At 41.3% G+C, this 20,493-nt stretch overlaps 1 protein-coding gene across 9 annotated transcripts in view; it reads left to right on the top strand.

The window, feature by feature from the left end:
• Window positions 1–20,493, top strand: part of CALD1 (caldesmon 1) — a 243,170-nt gene that overhangs the window by 139,749 nt on the left and 82,928 nt on the right. For 2 of the 9 annotated variants that reach the window (XR_004058123.1, XM_010371417.2), the window contains exon 1: window positions 15,049–15,322. The exons of the other annotated variants lie outside the window; for them this stretch is intronic. Coding sequence is in view for 1 of the 2 variants with exons in the window: in XM_010371417.2 (XP_010369719.1) it covers window positions 15,270–15,322 (53 nt within the window). In the remaining variant the exon portion in view is untranslated. Of the gene's footprint in view, window positions 1–15,048; window positions 15,323–20,493 lie in introns of those variants that run through there. 9 annotated transcript variants of the gene reach the window in all.

Here is a 20,493-nt window from a genome sequence, read left to right as displayed (position 1 = left end):
AACTTTGCCATCTTTGTCAACAAGGACAAAAACCTATGGGGACTTACTACAATCCCATTTTCCATCAATTTTAGAAGTTTTTTATTTGGTGAATGTTGTGTTAGCGTGATTTCTTCAAACAAAGCTTAATTATGAAACTAAGTTATGTAGGATTTCTCCATTCTTACCAGTTTTTAGAAAATTCATCAAATGACTTTTCTCTCTAAATATGAAAAAGATAAGAACTGATTTGATTCTTAACAGAGAAACTTATATTTTACATTTATCACTACTATCTTTGGGGAGGATGGGACAGATTTGCAGTGGGACAGGTGCCTTTCAGAGAGTAGGATCTAGAGTCATGAAGACTTGGATTCAAATCCCAGAATCCCAGCTGCATTCTCAAGGGTGGTTCTACTCCGCCTCTCTCAGCCCATTGGTGCCTTTCAGAGAGTAGGATCTAGAGTCATGAAGACTTAGATTCAAATCCCAGTATCCCAGCTGGATTCTTAAGGGTGGTTCTACTCCACCTCTCAGCCCATTTCATCATGTGGAAAATGGCCGTAGGAACAATTCTTCCTTATAAGGCTTAATGCAGATTATAAAGCGCTTGGTAATTCCTGAAACATGATTAGTGCTCAGTCTGTTACCTCTCGTTGCTGTTTTTCTGCTGGCTGAAGGACGTGGTAAGAAAGGTGCTCTCAGAAAAGCCCTCTCTGGGGTCACCTCCCAGGAAACTCAGCCTTTTGGCAGCTACCATCTGGGGTATCACTGAACAAGGTACAACTCCATGTGTCAGATGGCTCAGTGTCTAATCTCTTCTCTGTTTCAAATCTGTTTTAGCAGCTACCTTGAAAGTGATGGGACAATTATGGATATAAAGGTCTCTATATAAAAAGAAAATTTACCATTTTATTATCAAGAATGCTTTTCCATTTTCCCTACTTGTTTGAAATCAAGACAAAAGCATACAATAGTCTGGTACATATCAAGGTCTTTGTCACAATTATATATACATATGTGTATGTGTGTATATAATTTAATTAATCATGTATGGTCAGCTCTTTCTACCTGGGGATTCAAGCAACCCAGATCAAAAATGTAGTTAGGCCTACCATGGATGCATCTGTGCTAAACATGTACATACTTGTTTCCTTGTCATTATTTCTTAACAATACAGTGTAACAACTATGTATGTAGCATTTATATTCCCCTGCTGATACTGAGGGATGACTATATTTAAAATACTCTTTTTACCTTGTGAAATTATCATTTCTCTTTTCATGTTGCATAATCTATGGTTTCATTACCATTAAAGCATCAACCAGAAGCTTCTCAGTGCCAACATTATATATAAATATTGTAATAATAACAGAAGGAAAATCATTTGCCTAATTTTTTTTTTTTTTTTTTTTTTTTTTTTTTTTTTTTTTTTTGAGGCGAAGTCTCGCTCTGTCGCCCGGACTGGAGTGCAGTGGCCGGATCTCAGCTCACTGCAAGCTCCGCCTCCCGGGTTTGCGCCATTCTCCCGCCTCAGCCTCCCGAGTAGCTGGGACTACAGGCGCCCGCCACCTCGCCCGGCTAGTTTTTTTTTGTATTTTTAGTAGAGACGGGGTTTCACTGTGTTAGTCAGGATGGTCTCGATCTCCTGACCTCGTGATCCGCCCGTCTCGGCCTCCCAAAGTGCTGGGATTACAGGCTTGAGCCACCGCGCCCGGCCCATTTGCCTAATTTTTAAGAAATGATTTTGAAAAAGTGTATCCCAAATTACTAATTTATTCATTTTAATTATGAGAAAGCTGATGCATACAAAGTAATCCTATGTAATATATATGGAAGTTATAACTCATCCTAATGCATATCCTATAAACTCACCACACAGCCTAAGACCTAGAACATTTCCAATGCCCTTGAAGACCCAGGCTCCTCTCCAATCCCTTCCCTTCACCTCCCCACCCCCAGAGGTAACCAGTGTCCTGAATAATTCATTTATTTTAAAATAAAATTTGAAATGAGATCATACGAATTTAGGTACTAGCTTCTCCAGGGCCCTGGGATCCAGGCATTCCAAAGATTCTCTCCAGACTCTCAGGTAAAGGTATCAGTGAGAGCCCACTTCCCTGAGAGGGTGAGAAGTTTGTCTTTCTAAACACACAGGACAGGCTGGGCATGGTGGCTCTTGCATGTAATGTCAGCCCTTTGGGAGGCTGAGGCGGGCAAATCACCTGAGGTCAGGAGTTTGAGACCAGCCTGGCCAACATGGTGAAAGCCCTTCTCTACTAAAAATACAAAAACTAGCCAGGCATGATAGTGGGCACCCACAATCCCACCTACTGGGGAGGCTGAGGCAGGAGAATCACTTGAAACCAGGAGGCAGAGGTTGCAGTGAGCTGAGATGTCACCACTGCATTCCAGCCTGGGTGACAGAATGAGACCTTGCCTCAAAAAAAAAAAAAATAAATAAACACACAAGACAAATGTTCTTATGCTGTCTAAAGCTGTAAGAAGTATACAGTGTGAACAAAGAATTCTCATCAAAATAAAATAAAAATATAGGCCAGGTGCAGTGGTTCACTCCTTTGGGATCCCAACACTTTGGGAGGCTGAGGTGGGAGGATCACTTAAGCCCAGAAGTTTGAGACCAGCCTGAGCAACATAGGAAGACCTCATCTCTACAAATAATAATAATAATAAATAGCTGGATAACTGGATGTGGCAGTGTGTGCCTGTAGTACCAGCTACTCTAGAGGCTGAGGTAGGAGGATTACTTGAGCCTGGGAGTTAGAGGCTGCAGTGAGCTGTAAGCCATGATTGCACTACTGCACTCTAGCCTGGACAGCAGAGGGAGACCTTGTCTCAAAAAAAAAAAAAAAAAAAAAAAAAAAAAAGTAATGAAAGCTATCCAATATTTATATTGCACCTCTCTCTTTTGCCCTTTGGTTTTCTCATTGGCCAGCAGGAGTGACAGATCTGCATTTGCAGCTGTCATTTGGTCAGGTGGAACTGGCAGACAGAAATGATGACTTCAGTTGCTTTCAAGTCTTCCAAGGAAGTTCTTGACCTTTATTATCCCAAAGGTGCCTAAATGGTGCTACAAGAAAGTACCACCGGGCGTGAATCATGAGCATGTTGGACCAATGTGGTGGCTATGTAAGTGGATTCTTATTCATCTGTGAATCAGGTTAAAGAGGAATCATGTGCATATTTTGTGAACAAAATCAGTTCTTTCCACTAGTTTGCTATCCAATGAGCACTATTCATCAGCAGTGGAAAATCAGTTTTTAGCCTATCCTAAATCTGCATTAACTCAGACTGTTTTTGAATTTTTAATCATTTATTTAGGGATATTAGTAAAGTACAACTTTGAATTATTTATAAATAAAGGGTTTGGTTAACATGTTAAATATGTAAGCTACATTCCATGGTTTAGTTTTTAAACACTGGAGAGTACAACTTTTTTAAACCTTTTAAATAACTTTAAAAACATTCACTTACATTGAACAGCTTAATTTGTTAATTATAAATCATTTTTATTTATTCACCATTTGAATAAGCTTCTAACGTCTTGCTAGCCTGGTGGAAGTTACCAGGTAGGTAGACTTGAACATTTTTCAAAATTAAATTTCTTTTAAAGTATTTTATAATTTTTACTGGCCTTCCTTCTAGTTGATCTATTTTAGTGAGACTTGACATTGCATTTGAGATGAGTACCAATGACTAGGTTAGAATGTGAGGGCTTATTTTCCATTTTAATAACTCCCTACATCACATACAGTTCCTTTGTTGGGATAAAAATCTCAGTAAAGTACACATCGGTCACTATAAATAGCAGCTACAAGCCTGTACATTCAGGAGAGTCTCCAGAGAGTGTATTTTAAACCCCACATTGTTTAGAATAGGAAATTCTTCCAATGTTCATATTTTCCATTGTGGGTGACATGGACTATCCCATGTCACATCTTCACTGGGTTCTGTTTTCCTGTATCATTTAGGAACCCAGCTGACAGTTTCCAGCGGATTGCTCAATATGTGCTTTTTATTTTTCTAAGGGTAGCCTGGGTCTTTTTGTCCGATGGGAATTTTGTATGCTTCATGGGGCTCTCCAAATAAAAGCTAGATAACTCAGAGCCGGCACCAAAGCAACTAGGTAATGAAAGAGTCCTTTATTTCTGGAGCTAGTAGCACTATTGTGCCCACTTAGAATAACAGCAGTCAACCCATTTTTTATTCCCACAGAAAACTTTACACTGTTGGAAGGTTTTCTGGAGGTGGGGGGAGACTCAAGAGACTAATACAAAAAATGAGCAGGAAGTGAGCAAATAAACAAGCAGGATGAGGTGATGGGTTATCAGGCTGATTCAAAGACAAGAAGCATCCTCAGGTCTAATCACACTGCATCTTTCCCAAGGCACAATCGGCAGATACAATACATGTATATCTCTGCCCACTCCTTCCTTGAACAATTCTTCTGTTTCTCTAATCAAAACTGTTGTGTAGATCTTCATCTTTTTTTAGTGGGGGCTCATTTGGGGGATCTAATATTCCCTCACTATTTGTCCTTTGATGAAGAAGATGAGAAAGGACCTATTATTAAGGGGCCTTGGGCAAAAATTGTGATGTAGAAAGAACTGATATCTGATACCTGTCCTTCCTGCTACTACCTTTTAAGATCCTTTAACTCTTCCTATCTAACCATGAGAGTGTATTTTCCCGGAGCCAGCATCTTCATAGCATATCCTGGCTACCTAGGGATTATCATTGCTACAGATGCCCAGTGGCTTTTGAACTGAACAGAATGAAGTTTTTAAAAACTCTAGAGTGAAGCCAGGGAGAAATTCTCAAATCCTTTAGTCTCTAAGTGCCTCACGTCATATAAATTATGTCTCATTGTGGCATTGTCAGAGCTATGGTAGAGCTGAAATCAGAGACATACACCCTTCAGAAAGGTGTCAGTTTCCCATGAGAACTCTGCCTGAAGTGCAGAATTACTTCTAGAAGACAGATTCTGGTGTCCAGTTGGGTCATGTCATCAGAAATTAACATACGCTGTCTTTCCTACATTCTCTGAAAGGGGGTTGGAAGCCCAAATCATTGGACAGTCTGTAGAGCAACATGTCCAAGAGCACACATCAGTGGCAGGGTCAAATCCGGAAACCCTGTCATTTACTGCAACTCTGGCACTTCTTTTCTTTGCGTTGTGCGAGGCCCCACTCTCAACTTATTACCACATTAGAGCTAAATGTCCTCTAACTCCTGCTGAAGAGATTGTCTTTTAAATCAAGGACAAAAGAAAAGACACCGGATAAAAGTTCAGCAGATCAGGGTTTCCTTATCTATAAAAGAGAACTAACACTTCTCAGGGTGGCTGAGAAAATTAAGCAAGATATAGAAAAAATGTCAATGAAAGTGTAAAGGGCAATGCACATGACATACGTTTATCATGTTGAAGTGCCTGGGTGATTACATTGGATTCACTTCTATATTAACTACATGGAGAGTTGCAGGTTTCATGCTGGTCATGTGCTACATTTCAAAGGAATTTTCACACTTCTCACTCTGCTGCCTTATGCTAGCTGACTGGCTGTCAGACATTCCAGTCTGTCAAAAATCAGATGCTGAGAAAACACAATGAAATAAAATGTCACCGTCACTCTACCTAGAGCCTATCACCTCTGGAGAGGGCTTAGGACCTCAATTGCAGATTAGGAGAGCCAAAGCCATTTTATCTTCCCTTTTCCTTTAGTTGTGAATTGAGGAGAAAATGCAGAAGATTTAAAATTCTGGCTTTATCCCAATCAGAAGGAAACTGTGCTGTGCTTACTAGGAGAACCCTACTCTCACCTTGGGTCTTACATGGCACTTTTTACGTATGTTAACTATTATCATCTATTTTATATGTTTATTTGTTCTCATATCTGTTTTCTCCACCAAACTGAAAGCAACTGTAGATCAGAAACTACATCTTACTCATTTTTATTTCTCCAAGACCAGCATACAATGTTGAATGAACACTAATAATTTAGTCCGTATCTGTGTATTAAGGCACAACTGTGACAAATTTGCTAAGCTACTTGTGAGGGAGGCAGAAATGTTAGTGACATTCGTTGTGTCTTCTAAATGCTGGCACCATCAATACCTCTCCTGGGGTTTCATCACTCCTCTGCTGAGCCTTCAAGCCATTGCGATTTCAACTCCATATCTTTTCTCTAGAGAAATGAAGAGATTTATCTCATGTATTTCTTTGATTATTAAGGATAATTGGACTTTTACAACATATAATTTTGACCCCTTATGCTTATTTAGTTGCATTGTGGAGGCAAACGATATGAATTTGGTAAGAGTCCATTTCCTTTTGTTGGCCTATTTACTCTAGTACTCAAGCCCTTAGTACAGCTGCCATTAGTATCTGCATTATAAATCAGATAATCATCAAATTAAAGGGTTTATACCAAATGTACAGGAGTCCAACAGTGAACAACCTGCATGATCAAAAATTTCTCTAATGAAAGAGCAAGCTTGTAGTCAGGAGTAAAGTATCCAGTTAATCCCAGAAGAATGGGCAGAAGTAGGATAAGGGTAGGGACAATCTCTGGCATGTATTTATCAACATTCTTTCTGATAATAGAATGTTTAGCATACAATAGAATGTAGTGTTTAACATACAAGTTGAGTTCAAAGTTTAGATTCCAAATGGTAAATGGTTTTCCAATATTGGGATGTAATGATGGACCAAAAAAGAAAAAAGAAAAAGAAAAAGAATGAAGTAATACATTAGAGCCCAATACTTTTTAATCAAAATACGAGGACTTAATTATTTTTTTCCAGTAAAGTCGAGCATTTTGAGTAGTACTATTTGGAAGAAGGAGGAGGAGTATTTATAAATGGAGTTTCTTCATTATAAAATATATCCTTTGGTTACTTTGTTAACGTAAAATTTGTAATTAAAATAAAGTTAGTGAACTGGAACTCTCAAAATACATAGACCCAGAAGCACAACAGAATAGCCTCAGAATTGTATTTTTATCTTTCAGCTTAATTTTTGATTCTTAGATCTACTGGGAAAAGGTCAGAAGGAAAGGTAATTTGAAGTTATCCTAGAAAGACTGAATTCTAAAATACCTAGGAGAATCTCAGATTACGTCAGCCCTCTCTACTTTGCAAAATATTTTAGAAAGTTGAATTCGTATGTCAGATCATTGGCTTTCAAATTTGAAGTGACTGTCTGCTTTTTTTTTAAGTATCATCTATTTTATTTTGTTGTTGTTGTTGTCTTCATAATGTGTTAACATTAAAAAGCTTTCCAGATGGCTTCTGGCTTTGAAATGAGAAAATTGAATATGTTTTTTTACTAAATGTCTTCCCTTAAAAACTTGCCAGGCTGGTTGTTATTCTATAAATTAGTGAGATAAAAAAAGGCCCCACTTGCTTTTCTTGTTTTAATCTTAATAAGAGCTTGATTTCACTGCTCAATAACGTCAAAGTAAAACAGCATCTTAAAATGGAAAAGCTTTCTTCTCCTACTCTATTTCTAATCTCCTGCCTTAGGCTACCATCATAAAGGTACCTAAGATTCTACAGAAGAGCATTTCTAAGAAATACAATGCATAAGGGTCAAATTGCACTAGGTCTCCCAGATTGAAGCAACTGTAATCCACCATATTAATGAGTGTAAAGAAAGAATGGCCAGTAGAAGCTGGCCGCGGTGGCTCACACCTATAATCCCAGTACTTTGGGAGGCCAAGGCGGGTGGATCACCTGAGGTCAAGAATTCGAGACCAGCCTGACCAACATGGTGAGGTCTCTACTAAAAATACAAAATTAGCCGGGCATGGTGGTGCATGCCTGTAATCCCAGCTACCTGGGAGGCTGAGGCAGGAGAATTACTTGAACCCAGGAGGCGGAGTTTGCAGTGAGCCGAGATCACACCATTGCACTCCAGCCTGGGCATTAAGAGCAAAACTCCGTCTCAAAAAAAAAAAAAAAAAAAAAAAGGAATGGCCAGTAGAAACCTGCATGACTGCCAAGTTCAAGACCTGGTTTGGCCCTGGGGATCTAGGAATATCCAAATGAGGCAGACCTTGAACTCAGGGTTGGTTGAGTTTCAGGGTGGTGACATGAGATTTATGGCTTGAATCTCAGAGTTGTGACATGAAAAGTATTCTCTCCACTTGGAGAAGTGTTTCCTCATGTCTCCCCTTGGCTTGGGTAAAATATTACCTGTGATGATTTCACCTCCCTTTGCTCTGACTTTACACTCACAAAGAGGTCTCTATTGACTATGCAGCTTCCTGACATCCTGGCTTGGGGAATGGGAGGTGTCCTGGTTAGGAAATGGGAGTTCTCCAGGCACTGAAGACAGACGGCATTTCTTCTGTCTTAACTGGCACTAGAGATGGCATCAGTCTCTTGTGCATCTGTGAGTTCATCAATCTTCCTGATACCTGTCGACTCTTGAACTCCCAAGATCCAATTTCTGGTGCAGAACTGTTATGAATACTCCAAAAAAAAGAGGCTAATCTGTAGAAACCTTTGGAAGAACAAGCAGCATCTCTACTCCATCGCTGTCCTTCTTCACCCCAGAGAACAAATGACAAGTATTTACTGGCCATCTGTTACATACAAACACCCTTCTAGGCTGTATCAGGTTCAAAAGGGGTGGTAGGAAATATTCCTTCCAGCAAAAATGTTACACTGTAACTTATTTGGTAAAAACAAGTATATGCACAGGAACAATGAATAAATAAGACTCTGTGTATTTGTATTTCTCTCTTTCTTTCTTTTCTTTCTTTCTGTCTCACTCTGTCACCCAGGCTACAGTGCACTGGTGCAATCTCGGCTCACTGCAGCCTTCACCTCCTGGGTTCAAGTGATTCTCGTGCCTCAGCCTCTGGAGTAGCTGGGGTTATAGGCGCACACCACCATGCCAGGCTAGCTTTTGTATTTTTAATAGAGATGGGGTTTCGCCAAGTTGGCCAGGCTGGTTTCTAACTCCTGACCTCAGGTGATCCACCTACCTCAGCCTCCCAAAGTGCTGGGATTACAGGTGTGAGCCCCCACACCTGGCACCATACATTTATTTCTATCTATAGATATCATAATCAAGTGCTGATCCCAGTCAGATATGATTACAAAATATAACAGAACCTAATACAATGTCATTATATAATGTAAATAATAAACACAACACCTAAAGTATCTGAAACACATAATAGATTATTTCTCTAGCAATAGGAGCAATATGCTTTCATCCAGGTCTTGACCACCCCCCAAAAAGAAGGAAATCAATATTTTTTAAGACTCACTGGAAAAAAATCTGGCTTTGATTCCAGTATAAAACCCATGTGTAAATTTAATATCCAGATGCATAAAGTGGACACCAGCAAATAAATTTATGGTTATGGAAATATTTAGATACTTTGAACAAGAGTGGTACACACTGAGAATTCTGTGGCTTATGAACTAATATATGCTTCCTTTGAAGATTTGACCTTTTCTTCTGCACTAGAATTATTTCCTGAGTCCTAATAATAATTTCCTTCACAACCTGTACCTATGAACAACAAATCTACATTCTAAAATATAGCACTATGGCTTAGATTCACTTTCTTATGGGTCGAAATCACATTCTTCATGTACACACTTCTTTCCTGGAATTATATAAAGCAGATATTATTATTATTATTTTCACTGAGACCAGAACCAGGATTTTGTAGATGTGCACCAGCCACCATTCATTCAAAATCGTTAGAGCCCTGCTATTTCCAAGCACTGTTTATTGTTTTAAAGATATGTTTCAAGTTGGAGGGCAGAAAGGAGTTAGAGGCATGATCCTTTTCAGATAGAGACTTTTCAGGAAAAGAAAATAGTCCAGTTGTTTAAAAACCCTGGATTTTAAAAAGAGCTTGGAGAGTCGGCCTAAGTAATTGGTGCAAGACAGTTTAAACAGAAACAGGGAGCCTCACAGCAAGTTGGCTGGAGGGGCTGACTCACACATTGCAACATAATTATTTCTCAAATAACATGCAAACAAGAGTGGGCTCAAGCTTTTTGGTTTCTCTCTCCCTAACAAGACAAATTAGAAAGAAAGAAAGTCAAATCCAGGAAGACTTCATAGAGGTGAGGCCAGGAACTGGTTCGTAAAGAACCACGAGACTTCAGAGAAGCAAAAAGAGTAAGAGTGGGCATAGGACTTACAAAGCAATTCATTTGGAGAAGAAAAAAGAAAAAGCAAAAACCCTAGATGTAGCACAAAACTGAATGAATGATCTCTCTAAGAGATGCTGTTATCAATGTGAAAATGATGTTAGGATGTGTTAACAGGAACGTGGCAGGCAGCACTGGGACTTCAGCCAGGCCTTGGTCAGCTTTTATTATGTCCAATTTTGGTTTCCCGTTTGAAGAGTTGTTATAGTCAGGCTGATATTAAAAGGATGGAAAATAGGCATTGGCATCTAGCCTAGAAAAGACGAGACTAAAGGATGACTTAATACCTGTGGCCCTCGTAGAGATAAGTAGGTTTCTATTTCAGCAACAGGAAATCTAGTTCGATAACAGGATAAATTGAGCGTGAGAGTGATTAAACACTGGGACCTTGATCACAGGATGTCACCTACTGAAGTTCTTTAGCTCTACTGCTTTCAGAGTACTGTTCACTTTCTGTCTTGTAATAGAATTTTTATATACATGTCTTATCTCCCTTTGGGACTGCCCTTCTTATCTTTGCATCCTCCACAGCACTTAGTGCAATGACTTGCTTGTAGTAAACATTCCAGTAGTGCTAAGAGAAGCAAAGCAAAAAGGAATGTGCTGTGACAAAATAAAACTACATGGTCACCATTACAAGGATAACAAGGGAGTGTCACAACCCAAGCCCCTATTACAGGCCTAGAGATAGATGAGGCAAAGAATAATTAAGAAACGTGTATCAACACAGGCCATGAAGAACCACTGGCAGAGTAGGGTGAGGAGTAAACTGTGATTTTTCCAAAGCAGCCCCTACATTCAATATCACAGGACATTACAGAGCAGTATAGTTTAAGTGAACATATTCAATGCCATGGCAGAGGCAGGGGATGGGAGATGCCATCAGCTATGGGGGAAGACGATGAGAGGCCAACAGAAAGGAAGAAAGAGATGCTACCTGTGACTATGTAAACTCCTTTACCTACATTCCTGCTCACCTTGGGATGGGGGAACAGCTGTCTAGGCCAGATTTTTTGCCTAGTTCTAAGAGTATGGAGCCTATGAATTTCTTCATAAGAAAATTTATCTCCAACAGCCTTTTCAAACATCCCCTTTATACTACCTGTACTGTTGCCTCCCTAGTGGTAGATTTATGTGAGTTTCTGTAGGAAGTGAATGACTCTGTGCATGTTGTGTGTGTGTATGTGTGCATATGCATGCATGCATGTATGTGTCTCTGTGTGCACACATCTGTATGTGTGTGCATGTGTGCGTATGCATGCATATGTGTATGTGTGTGCATGCGTGTGTATGCATGCCTGTGTGTGTATGTGTGCATGTGTGCGTATGCATGCATGTATATGTGTGTGCCTGTGTGTGCATGTGTGTCATAAGTGCATTAGGGCGTGTGCACAGTGCTTCCCACATACCTCTCTTTTCCCTAGGGAATTGTTCCAAGGTAGAAGCTATTCTTAAACAACCGCTGCAGACTCTAAAGTCTGGAACAGATCATGTGGTCCGGTCTCCTACCTCCATGAAGTAAAGTTATTTTTTAAAAATCATATTTTCTTAATAAAGGACCACCCTGTGGTAGGAGCTGTTCCTTTCTATTACACTGACCTTCCTCAAACCTTCCCAGCCCAGAATCTCTTTGATGAAAAATTAAACAGTGAAGTATCCAGAAACAAAGGATGCTATGAGTAATCTCAGAGTGGCCCAGACTTTCATTTTTCCTAGTAAAAGAGTCCTGAAGCGTCATCAAATTCATGATACCTATTATCTTGCTGAAGGATGACTGGCCCACTTGTTCATGGTGCCAATGAATAGTCATTAGTTCACTTCTCAGAGACACCAGTTCTGGCAGCTGGACACTGGGTACCATTCTCTGGTATGCAGTGAAAGCACACAGGCCTGTAGGTCTCTGCAGGACCAGAACACTGTGCACAAATAACCTTTAGATTGTTATTTCTCAATCCTCTCACCTTGCCTCTCCAGCCCCAGCTACCAGGTCTCAGAGGACTCTTGGAAGCACTTGCCTGGCCCAGCCCTGCTCTGAGCTTGTGATTCACTTGTTATCTCCATGCATCTTCCCTCATTGCCTGTGTTTCACTGGCCTTTGTGCTCTTCCTGTTCCCAGAGAGTGTGTGAACCAGGTCCAAGAACCAGGTCCAAGACTCACTTCTCTCTTCACTGTTCCCGTGTTGGTACCCTACCAGGTAGCACGAGTTATAACACCACTGGGTTTTACTATCACAAACTGAAGACAGACAGCTGCTTCCCAAATGCATGCCCCTAATAACAAAGGAGAGTGTGCACTGTTTCCTTTTCCCTCTTTTGGCAACTAGGGAAATAGCCTGGTGGACATCCTGTGTACAACTGGCAATTAGCACACCTTCTGTACATGGATTCTGCACATGTGTGGAAGATCACTAAATTCGTGCTCTCCTCCATGGAAAATACTGGCCAGAAAGAACCACAGACTCTTTTTTTAGGTTATTCTATTGTATGAACCTATTCTGAATATGCCAAAACTATACTTGTCACCTCAGAATTGGAGTGGGGGGCTGGGGAGGAGGGAATCAGGAGGTGATAGCTTTCTCGCACAGCTGCGACAAATAACTACAAACTTGGTGGCTTTAAACAACACAAACTCTATAGGTTAGAAGTCCGACACAGGCCTCACTGGGCTAACATCAAGGTGTCAGCAGGGCTGCGTTCCTTCCTGGAGGCCCCAGGAGAGAATCCATTTCCTTGCCTTTTCCAGCTTCTAGAGGAAGTTACATTCTCAGGCTCTTGGACCCCCCTCTCCATCTTCAAAGCCATCACCAGTCTAACTGTCTGCCCACCCCGAAGATATAGCTCCCCTAACCACAGCTGGGAAGGGGTCTCTGATTTTAAAGAGCCATGTGATTCATTCCAGTACACCTGGACAATCCAGGATGCTCTCGCCATCTCAGTGCCTTTAATTTCATCACAACTACAAGGTCCCTTTTACCACGCAAATTAACATGTTCTCAGGTTCTGGAGATTTAGGGGAAATGTTATTCTACCTACCACAGAAAACCACTGACTTTTGTAAGTAATTGAAGGGAAAAAATTAATTGGGCAAAATTCGGTAGAAAGAGGAGTGGCAGAATGCCTCGATACATGTTTCTGTCTCAGTTCTAGCGCAAGAAACTCAAGACAAGTCAGTGTGTATTTAAGCACTCTTGTGTGAAGGCAGACATATCTCTATTTTATGAGTGTCTTATGTGCTACTTTTGTCAATATATGTTCAGTGATCATCTGTGTAATCAGATATTTAAATGCATATATACATAATGATATATGGAGATAATTAACTTTAAGTTTATTGAACTGTATTTACTCTATAAACTATGACTTCATTTTTTTGTTTGTTTGTTTGTTTTTTGGGATGGAGTCTTACTCTGTCGCCTAGGCTGGAGTGCAGTGGCGTGATCTCAGCTCACTGCAACGTCCGCGCCTCCCGGGTTCAAGCGATTCTCCTGCCTCAACCTCCCAAGTAGCTGGGACTACAGGCACCCGCCACCAACCCCGGGTAATTTTTGTATTTTTAGTAGAGACAGGATTTCACCATGTTGGCCAGGCTGGTCTCGAACTCCAGACCTTGACCCACCTGCCTCAGCCTCCCAGAGTGCTGGGATTACAGGCATGAGCCACCTCACCGGGCCTATAAACTATGACTCTGATGACCGCATAGTATTTAAGCAAGAAAACAACCAAAATGTTCTAGCTAAAGTGGAGAGCATTTAACCTAACCCAGTTAAACTTTAAGTTGAACACAAGAGTAGCAGATGCAGTTCAGCTCCATGACATTGGGTGAGTTGTCTAAATGCTCTGTGCTTTGGTGTCCTTGTCTGCGTGTGATATGAAGCCAAAGATCTCAAAGATCGCTTTCATTCTGTGAAAGCGCTCTCAATGTGTGAAGTTGACTGCTTCTCCGGCTATTTACCAAGAGAATCATCTTAACCCTACTTTGTGGAGATCTGATTTGTTCTCACTTGACCAAAAGCCAGTCCCACGAGCAGCTTGGTACCCAAGCACCAGTCTGTTTAGTACTCATTAGACATGAAGAACCATATTCATAAGTCAAGCTGAGACGGAGTGTCATCTCCAGACAGAATCAACACCACCCCCTCCTCAGGAACTGGAATTTGGCTGCTTTCCAAGCTGCTGCTGACCAGGCTCCATTGCCCAGCTTGGCTGATGAGATCACTGCCAGAGTACCATGGGTGCAGACGGGGCCTGCTGTTTCAACATGTTCTCCGGAGGGCTCTTGCCCACATTTCTTGGAGAGGTGTGAGCACCAAACATGTTGAACCATCCAGCCCATCACTGAGCAGGGCCGTCTCTCTTCAACCCTTTTCATTTGGTTTGCATTTTTATGTCATGCCTCCTTCCCTGGATAAAAGGGATAAGAGGAGTTTCTCAGATTTGATTTCTCAGTGGGAACTGTTTGCTTTGGAAGCCACCTACACCAATGCTAATTGAGAACAGAGCTCAGAATGGGAGCCTGAGAACTGCACCCGGATGAACTTTTTGGTGGGCTGATTTCTGTTGATCTTGTCAGAATTAGGTTGTATATGCCTGTAATACCATGATCAACTATTTTCCAAAAGGCTGAGCAAATGCATCAGTGTCTTTTTCCTTTGACCAGTTACTTACCTTGGAAAAATTATTTGTAGTTAAGCATATAAAGTCTTCATCAGGAAAGCTACTGGGGATCCTGGCCTCACTACCCAGCAATAACATTTCTGGAACTCTCGAAGTAATCAGTGCTCTTTAATCGCTAAACAGGATGGGCTTCTATTAGAGAGATTACAGTAAAAAATAACAATCAGCTCTCTGATGATCCTGTGAGGAGGGAACGGGTGGGGAGGAGTAGATTTGGCTAAGGACAAGCCCAGACTTTCGTCACAGGGACAGACCAACGTGTTAACACAAAGGGAGAACACGGGAGCATCCTGCACCGTGCATTTCAGCCACAGATCACATGGCCCCTCCGCGAGCCGGGCCGACGCCCTGACCGCCCGGCCCGGCCAGGTCTCCGTACCTCTCTGCCCCGCCGCCCCTTCCCAACTGCGGACATGCTGGGTGGATCCGGATTGCATGGAAGACGCAGCCTGGCCGCGCTCTCCAAGTGAGTCCTCATTTCGCCTCTTTGGTTTTTCCTTTCTTTTCTTTTCTTTTTTTTTTTTAAAAAAAAACAAACGAATTGTTGTAAAAAAAAAAAAAAAAAAAAATGTGGGAGTGGGAGGGGAGAGGAGGAGACACCAGGCAGGAAAGGAATGCAGTGAGTGTGTGAGTTTCAGACCTGTCTGAAACTTTCTGGTTTCCACTTCATGGTTGCTCTGATTCGCTGGTTTTTCTCGTTTCCATTTTAATGGTGGTTTGTGGACCATTTGCCAGGAGTTTATACCTAGGCACGGGGTTTCTGCGTTTCAAATACCAATCCATAAAGCATTGTGTTTCTAAAGGTCTGCTGTTAATTTAGACCTTAGCCCTCCATTCAGAGTGATCCATTTGCAGGGCTCAGAGATTTTGGCTAAACCACACATTGCCCAATCCTTAAAGTAAACAGCCAAAGCCCTCAATATACTGACCATCTGACTAAGACAGAACAAGACCCAGAGCATGTGCTATTGATCAGGGAATTGTTCAGATAACGGGCTCCAAGGGTTTAGGATCATGAAATCCTGGAATGTTAAAGCCAGAAGGCAGGCCTTTAGACTCTTTGGTGTAATGCTCTCGTTCAACAGGCAGGGAAACAGAACCCAGAGGGGTAACTCAATTTACCCCAAAGCAGACAACAGTCGGTAGCAAAGCCATGGCTTTGTACTCTCATGCAAAGGGCCATTTTCACACTGGTGTTTATGAGGTTTGAAAAACGTACTGGGTCTTGGGAAAAGGTACCGCACAAGAATTAGAACACCAAATGGCCTTTCAGTAAATCTTTTCCATTTTTGAGAGTTTTGGCACTGATTCAGCATGACAATTGTTGTTCCAGTTGTTCCAGCGTTTGTACAACAGTTAATCAAATAAACAGAGGAACTCATCAGGGTCCTAAACACAAGACCCATGTCCATTACATTAGCAGATCTCTTGGATAACTAGTTTCTGTAAGTGTGGTTATTCACATGGGAGAGCTCAAAGGGACTGTAGAGGTTATCTGTATAGTATAGTGTTTATCAAACTTTTTTAAAAATCAAATTTAATCTTAAAGGGAATGCTATTGTGTGAAGGAGATGTTCTGGTTACAGAGAGAAGGTCTGGGATCTAGAGCTCCTCGTCCTCACTCTACTCTCCAGTCACAGCCCACTGCACAGTTGTACCCCACTCCTCATCCCTCTTCTACCCCACCTCCCCTCCCTCTTCATCAAAACTTCCTTGGAATCCTAGGTCTCCATGGAACAGTTCGGAAACCTCTGATCTCATTGAAAGCCTTCATTTCAGATGAGGAAACTGAGGCACAGGAAGGGCTTGCCCAGGGTCACACAGCTGGTCCTCAATAGAGCGTGGGATGCTAGGAAAAGAGCCCAGTGTAGCTGGCTGTCTCTTTCTCTCTCAACTCATGGTCCTGACACTTGTTTCCACTCCTTCATGCCTATGGTTCTATCAGTCTCCTTTCTCTGTGTCTCCCTTCTCTGTTTACTCTGCCATTTCCTAGATTTCAACAGCTATTGCCTCTCACTGGGATGGTTGTCATTGCCTGCCATCTGGTCCTCAGCCTCTCTCTCCCCTTTCTGATCCAGTCCCCTACAGACCCCACCCTTGAAGATAAAGTCCATTCTCCTTATTACAGCAATTCAAAGTTCTCCATCATATACCTTCAATATTTCTTCCCATTCTGACTTCTGCCAGGGAGAATGTTAAAAACATTGCGGGGAAATAAATAAATGATGGGCATAATTTTATCAGATTCTGCAGAAATGACAAAAGAAATGCACACAGGGATGTTGAGATTTGCAAAAAGTATAGAAGTACCTGATCCAGTGAAATAAGATCACTCACAGCTCCCCACACTCAGCATATATAAGCCACCACTGTTTCTGGACTCATTCTATTCCCTACACAGGGAATACCCTCATCCTCCTGTTTCTGACCTCCTTCCTGTTTTGCAAGGCCCTGATCAAATGCTCCCTTCCTCTATAAACCTTCCTCACTCCTCACTTCTCTCACTCTAATAACCGTTGCCCATCCTTCTTTTATTAGCTTTGTACCGTCAATCGAGGAGAATGACGAGGCAAGTCTCAATCATTTTAGGAGGTTTATTTGCCAAAGTTAAGGATGTGCCTGGGAGATAGGTCTCTGCCTTTATCAGAAGATGATTTTGAGGGCTCCAAATTTAAAGGGGAAACGGCGGGGATATTGAGAAGTACACAATTTTCATGTAAGTGAATCTGCATTTTTTACATAAGATCACATAAACTAAAGGGGCAGAGGAAAAATGCGGGGAATCTGCATTTTACATATGACAACAGACAAAAATGGGGTAGGGCAACACTCAGATATGCATTGGTGTCTGGTGGGCCAGGGTGACTGCACCTATAAAGATAAGCTGTCCATTTGCATGGCCATGGTGAAGTTTTAACAGCTCACTAGGAATGTCCTTGTGGACAAAATATGCGGGAGGCTTGTATAGCTTTTCACCTTGTAGCCATCTTATTTAGGAACTAAAAGGGGAAGACTTTGAGTGACCCAGTCCCCAGTTTGACTTTTCCCTTTGTCCAAATGTGTTCAGGGTACCAAAATTTAATTTCCTTTCACAGTACTAAAGTTATTGTTGAACACAGCTATCTTCCCTCCCAATAAATGGTACTTCACTTTTTGCAGGAACGATTTTGAATCTTTGAATCTTCAGCATCTAGAACAGTGCTGATGCTCCAGAAATATTCTTTAAGTTTCCTATTATTGAGTAAATCAAACTCAGTTCACCTTAGTTTACATTTTTCATTTGAGCCGTTTGAACACACAAAACCTTTACTCCTTTTGCTTTGCTAGACTGTACTAGGTTAAATGCTGAAACAGGTACCCAACAAAATGAATTCTAAATTCCTTTGCATTTCTGTCAGATAATTTATCTCTGTTTCATCACCTGTAGAGCAAGATTGGCTGTGATTTTTTAATGAGGCATGTTAAAATTCCTGAATGCCAAGACCTACACAAGGGCCATGTTATTTTCAGGAGCAGGTGTGAATGGTTGCTCAGTTATTTAGATTTCAAGGTGTTGAATTTGTTCCTACCAAGATCACTGAGAGATTCTGTCACCTGCAGTTTAATATTTTCACTGGTGCTTTTATCATTTTCCCAAAGCCTAAGGAAGTTTACTTGGAACAAGATTTGGGGTTTCCTGTAAATATTTGTTTTAGTCCATAAAGGGTTATTTTTCTTATAGAGAAGTGTGCTTTTATGTATTCTGCAGCTGAAAGTTAAAAGTTGTTTTGCGTGTGTTACATTTTCTAACAAACATGGAAGGGCATAGAAATTGTAAAATCATGGGGTCAAGGAAACATAGGAAATTATTTAGTTCATCCCACTGTTTTCTGAGGGAACTGAATCCAAAACAGTGCTGGGAAATAAATAAATGATTGGCAGAATTTTTAAAGATTCTGCAGAAATGACAAAGGAAATGAACACAAGAATATTGAGATTTGCTAAAAGTTTAGGAATGCCTGGTTTATTCAGTGTTATCAGGAAATGTAGCATTATAGTTATGCAGGATGCTAAATTTTGTTATATATATGTGTGTGTATGTATTTAATGGAAACTCTTTGCCTTCATTAAAACAGATGTTACAATGCATTTAAAACATTTTCAGATTGCTAGGAGTTGTCCTTAAGAATGTAGTTTTTAAATCATGCTGTAAAACAGTGATACCTCAGGGGATAAGACTCCCATCCAAAAATGGGTCCAGTTATTATGTGATGTCTTCCATCTACTTATTGATGTTTTTAAATCTCTTCTAATACCTATTAATGCGTCTGCCTCTTGTGGTCCCACTCCCTGTTCTGCTGTAGCCAAGAATAACAGGACACCCTTCTGTTAGAATTACGTTCAAAGTAAAAATCAACAATCTGGTGAGAGAGGTCTTCTCTCTTACAAAGTAATGGGCATTTACATTTTGTGACTATTGGTTAGTAGGCCAAACTGTTAAATGTAGTGAACTTAAGTTTCTCTTCAAAGAATCAGTATGTCAGTATGTTCAGCTCTCTTATTCTTTAATTCTCCATTTTAAAGTTTAACTTCCCGGTTCTCTTTGCCCACTTGCTTCTAGTTTCAGTAAACAACTTTCCCACCAGTCCTAATCAGTAGTTCACATCTGTTCCCCTGGTCACCTGCTCCGTCCTGTCTCATCCTGGTCACCTGCTTTGACCTTTGACCTGAGTCACCCTTGGTCACCTGCTTTGACCTAAGTCATCTTTGATTACCTGTTCCTAACCATCCTTCCCACCAAACTACTCACCCTGCCACTCTGACTCATACCCTTGCCCTCTTTAAAATAGCCAGTCGGAACTGGCTTAGACTGTCCGGTCCAACCCTAGCCAATAGGGAATGACACAGCAGTAGGGGTTACCTGCATCAGGAATAAGAACTCCTGCCCCTCCTCTGTCCAGGTGTGGTCTTGCCATTGTTCCATCTTCAAGGGGCACCCTTTCTGCAGAAAGTAAAGTTTGCCTTTCTGAGAAAATTGCATTTGCTGGGGAACAAGCATTTTGCATTTCTAACACTGACCAGTTTTGCCTACTTTTTGGTTCTAAGAAAGGTTTTCAATGATCTGGACCCCTTATCTGGTCATGGATAAAATTGCTACTGCTGTTTATAGATTAAAAATAAGAGGCCAGGCGCGGTGGCTCAAGCCTGTAATCCCAGCACTTTGGGAGGCCGAGACGGGCGGATCACGAGGTCAGGAGATCGAGACCATCCTGGCTAACACGGTGAAACCCCGTCTCTACTAAAAATACAAAAACTAGCCGGGCGAAGTGGCGGGCGCCTGTAGTTCCAGCTACTCGGGAGGCTGAGGCAGGAGAATGGCGTAAACCCGGGAGGCGGAGCTTGCAGTGAGCTGAGATCTGGCCACTGCACTCCAGTCCGGGCGACAGAGCGAGACTCCGCCTCAAAAAATAAAAAATAAAAAAAAAAAAATAAGAAAGAATGGCAGAGAAATAGGTCACTGTGCTTTGCATGTATTGGGTACTCTATACATGATATTGCAGCACTGCACAAGCAGTGGTGATTATGGAGGTGGTCTTGACCTTCTGTATTATGTGTCTTCTCTACAAATGGCCAGCCCACGCACATTCACACTGGTTC

This window comes from Rhinopithecus roxellana, chromosome 6 (assembly GCF_007565055.1).
Source record: "Rhinopithecus roxellana isolate Shanxi Qingling chromosome 6, ASM756505v1, whole genome shotgun sequence".
Classification (NCBI taxonomy): domain Eukaryota; kingdom Metazoa; phylum Chordata; class Mammalia; order Primates; family Cercopithecidae; genus Rhinopithecus; species Rhinopithecus roxellana.
Note: the sequence above shows the minus strand (reverse complement) of the source record. Positions and strands in the feature narration are given on the sequence as shown.